The 3,553-nt window shown below is 44.6% G+C and overlaps 1 protein-coding gene across 1 annotated transcript; it reads left to right on the top strand.

Moving 5' to 3' along the window:
- Window positions 1-382: 382 nt before the first annotated feature.
- Window positions 383-3,306, top strand: mlip (muscular LMNA-interacting protein). Its single transcript, XM_034552496.1, has 4 exons — window positions 383-454; window positions 2,453-2,524; window positions 3,017-3,112; window positions 3,192-3,306. Exons 1-4 carry the CDS (start codon window positions 383-385, stop codon window positions 3,282-3,284), a joined length of 333 nt encoding a protein of 110 aa, XP_034408387.1. The 3' UTR covers window positions 3,285-3,306.
- Window positions 3,307-3,553: the final 247 nt, after the last annotated feature.

The following is a 3,553-nucleotide window of genomic DNA, read 5'->3' as shown; positions in this document are numbered from 1 at the left end:
ATGACAGCACCATCTTACAATATGAATATTTGGGTATCTGTGGATCTATAGGGGGCAAAAATGCACGTATCAACTGACATCTGACATTGTCGGGAGATAAAATAAATGAATGCGACAGTCCATGGTGGACGTTTATCACTTTTCAAATGTTTAATGTCTTGTAATACTTCTCTGCACACAATTGGGTCACTCTGGCTTTTAAGAATATAAAGTGATTCACAGATACAAAACAACAACTTTATTGTTGCCATTTATACATTTCTTTTGTTTTGTTTTTCAGCCCTCACTGGATCACCTAAGCCTCTCTCAAACCAAAGTCTCTCCTTCAGTCGCTGCTCAATCTGAAAATACCCCCAACCACAGAGCTGCCGGGACAGCCTCCATGGAAACAGCTGTTGATAAACACAGGGGCATTTCCCAACGGCAGTGTCACGATACCTCTGGACCTGCTGAGGTTAGCTCTGGTTACTTTGTGAATAGAGCGCATGTGTCAGAAGACAGAATGAGCCCCGCACACTCCGCGGACCTGTTCCCCACCCCGGCTTCCTCCAGAGAGTCCATCCTCTCAGAGGGCTCGGATGGAGAGAAGAGCTGGTCAGCTGTGCAGCTTTCCAATGTGACCTCTCCTGTTTCTTTCAGCCGAATCGCTTCTCCCTGCTCATCTGTCTGCTCTGGATTCTTCTCCCCCGCTGTTGTCCAGATCAAGAGGCACTTTCTCGCTCCTGGCTCTAGTCTGGTTCACACACCTTGTTTCTCATCCTGTGAGAGCTTGCCCTCCTCTGTCTGTGCCCAATCCCCTCCTCCTCGTCCCCGGCACCGGCCTCCTCTCACCCGACTTTCCCTCCTCACAGCCATCTTAAGAAAAGGCCGCCTTCCCGTCTTGTCCTCTGCACTTCCGAGGCCTTACACCCCTTGCTGGCCTGTTAACCCTGTGACTTTGTCCTTCTGTAACGCATGCTCAGCAGCCTCCAGCGTGGCCTCCATTCCCCTTGACTTTTCCTCTCAGTTCTCCTCATCAACATCTATAGATAGTCAGAGCCACGATCACAGGGAGCAGAATAGATGCGTCACAGCTCCTCCAATTGTGCATTCAAATGAGCTCAGCAGAACAGGCCCTCAAACCCAAGTGACAAGATGCTCAGAGCAAATTTGCTCAAGCAGTGTGCCTCGATGGGAGAAGGTTGTTTCCCCCCTGGCAGTGAAGAACACACTACCCCAAACTCCACCTCTATTTTGCTCAAACTTTAAATCTGTTTCTCCATCTAAGCATGAAGAAATTGACAATGTAACTTCGAAAAAGCCTATCAACACTGACATGTACCTCAAGGGCCCTGCAGGTAATAACCTTGAAAAACTCATCTCCCCATCCACTAAAGTTATGTACGAGCAGAAATGGAGTCGCCCGCCAAATTCATCTCTCTCAAGGCTTCACTTGCTTTCTCAACAACTGAAATCTCCACCTGTCTGCCCCCCTCAGCTTCAGCCTTCTCAGTCACGCTCACACAGCGTAACAGGTTTCTGTGACACAGCATCATCACATGCACAAAACACCACAGGTGGCTATGAGTCAGGGGGGAGCTGCCCTGATTCCAAAAGTGCCTCAGATGGTTTTCCCAAAGCTCACTGTCTGTCACCTTCCCGCTACACACCCATTGCTTTTCCTGGATGGCCGTCACCCACCAGCTCCCTGGCGCCTACGCCCTCTCCTGCTCCACCAATCAGAGACTTCACCGCATCGCCTTCTCTCTCCATGCGCTCCACTCCCTCCCCAAGGCCGGGGAGTGTAATATCAGACTGCAGTGACAGGGAGGGTAAAAAAAGAAAGGTAGCCGCTCTGCTTGCCATATGCATGTTTAAACTGAGAATATTATTTTATATGCTTCCTGTGGCAAACTGTTCTCCCACACTATGGCGTTAAAAACAGATTCTGCTCACTTGATAGCTGGATATCAAGTGTTGTTCTCAGTCTGAAGCTGTTTTTAGATTGATGTTTTATATCTTTGCTTCGCAGAGATTTCAAACTGTTTGCTAGTTTGAAATGATTGACATATCTGACACGTCATATGTTGAAGCGGGGGGAAACCAATCCCCAGAGAATCAATACAGAAGCCTTTTAAAACTCTGGTTTCTAGGCCAGACATACATAGTTATTAACCATCAGGAATCAAATTAATTCAGTGCAAGCAGGGACATAAGTCAAAGTGGAAAAGTTGGTCGTAACTGAACTTTTACAGTCAGTCAAATGAGCCACTTGATCAGCTGTGAAAGCAAACAAAGACACGTCAGTATATTGTTCCTTTTGTTGAGCGTCTCGAGCGCGGCTGTTATGCATGATTAGGAGCCTGCGGCAGTGTAAGATAAAGCATGCCTGAGAAATGTAAAAATCGTGAAATGCAAACAATGTTAATTAATTAATATTAATTAATTGATTTTCTCTGTCTTTGAACTCCAGACACACAAAATTAAATTAAGCTACAAATCGCTCGCTGCAATTCCCACAAACACCCTTCTATCGGATCAGCAGGTGAGTTCACTTGTTTGACCCAAATCCAGCAAACTCATCTTTTTATCCTGTTACACATCCATTCATATGAAGCCCTATTAGAAGTTTGATGGAGGCAATAAAGCTATTTTAACTATGTGGAACATTACGTGAGGAATGTTAACTCCTAAGGTATAAAGCTTGTATTAAAAAAGGACTGTTCTTTTAAAAAGTAAGATACATCTCAGATCTTTAATCATCAGGCTTTATAGATAATTGCATTTGTATTTGTATAAAGGAAGATGTCAATTTTGAAAAACATCAAATCAGACTCAGAGAGAGGTAAAAATATGGCATATTGCTGTGTTATCACTGCAGCGTTGTACACTGAGAGCTGCAGAGGAGGGAGAGCTCTCAGAGTGGATGGATATGAATATTGTCTGGAGCAGATGTTGCAATGTCGTCTCAGCTCACTGTGTAATCACTCACTAGCAGCCAGGAGATCAGTCTGTCCACTCTGCTTTACATTGACAGGCAATAGATGAGCAGGTCGAGAGAGAACAGAGTCCGTGTGACAGTTTGGACAGATGGGAAACATCTGACAGAGGTGTTGCAGACACCCACGCTGAGGTATTTTACTGTACACATCACTGCTGGTTTTCACTGCACAATTCATACAGCAGTCCGCTAACTTCAATAATTTCCACAGATGTGTTCACCCGCTGAGCTCCGGCAACAGTCAGAGGAGCTTTATGCAGTTATTGATGAGATATTGGCAAATTCCATTCCAGCTGTGAGTTGATTTATATTATTTAAGATTAAACATGAGCAAGAGTTAAATTGTATTATTGATTATGATTTATTTTTGTAAAACCTTTTAAGAGCAAGTCACAGCAGCCCTCCAGGTCATTAACTCCCAACGTTGGTCTGCAGGTACATTTTGATTCTTTACCAGGATGTGACATGCATGACAAACTCACAAGAGGATGTATACCTCTCTCATGTCTGTGTGCTTTTACAGGGGTTGTGCCTGACATTTCATGTATTTTTACATTAGAAAAAGATCTGGCT

This window comes from Cyclopterus lumpus, chromosome 15 (assembly GCF_009769545.1).
Source record: "Cyclopterus lumpus isolate fCycLum1 chromosome 15, fCycLum1.pri, whole genome shotgun sequence".
NCBI classification, from domain to species: Eukaryota; Metazoa; Chordata; class Actinopteri; order Perciformes; family Cyclopteridae; genus Cyclopterus; species Cyclopterus lumpus.
This window is presented reverse-complemented; position numbering and strand designations above follow the sequence as displayed.

What these genes read in the sequence shown, in the direction of transcription:
- mlip (XM_034552496.1), top strand. Translation starts at nt 383, where the DNA reads ATGGAAACAGCTGTTGATAAACACAGGGGCATTTCCCAACGGCAGTGT. An exon ending in ATACCTCTGGACCTGCTGAG is followed by an intron (nt 455 to 2,452) that starts GTTAGCTCTGGT and finishes TTTGAACTCCAG; the next exon opens with ACACACAAAATTAAATTAAG. An exon ending in TTGCAGACACCCACGCTGAG is followed by an intron (nt 3,113 to 3,191) that starts GTATTTTACTGT and finishes TAATTTCCACAG; the next exon opens with ATGTGTTCACCCGCTGAGCT.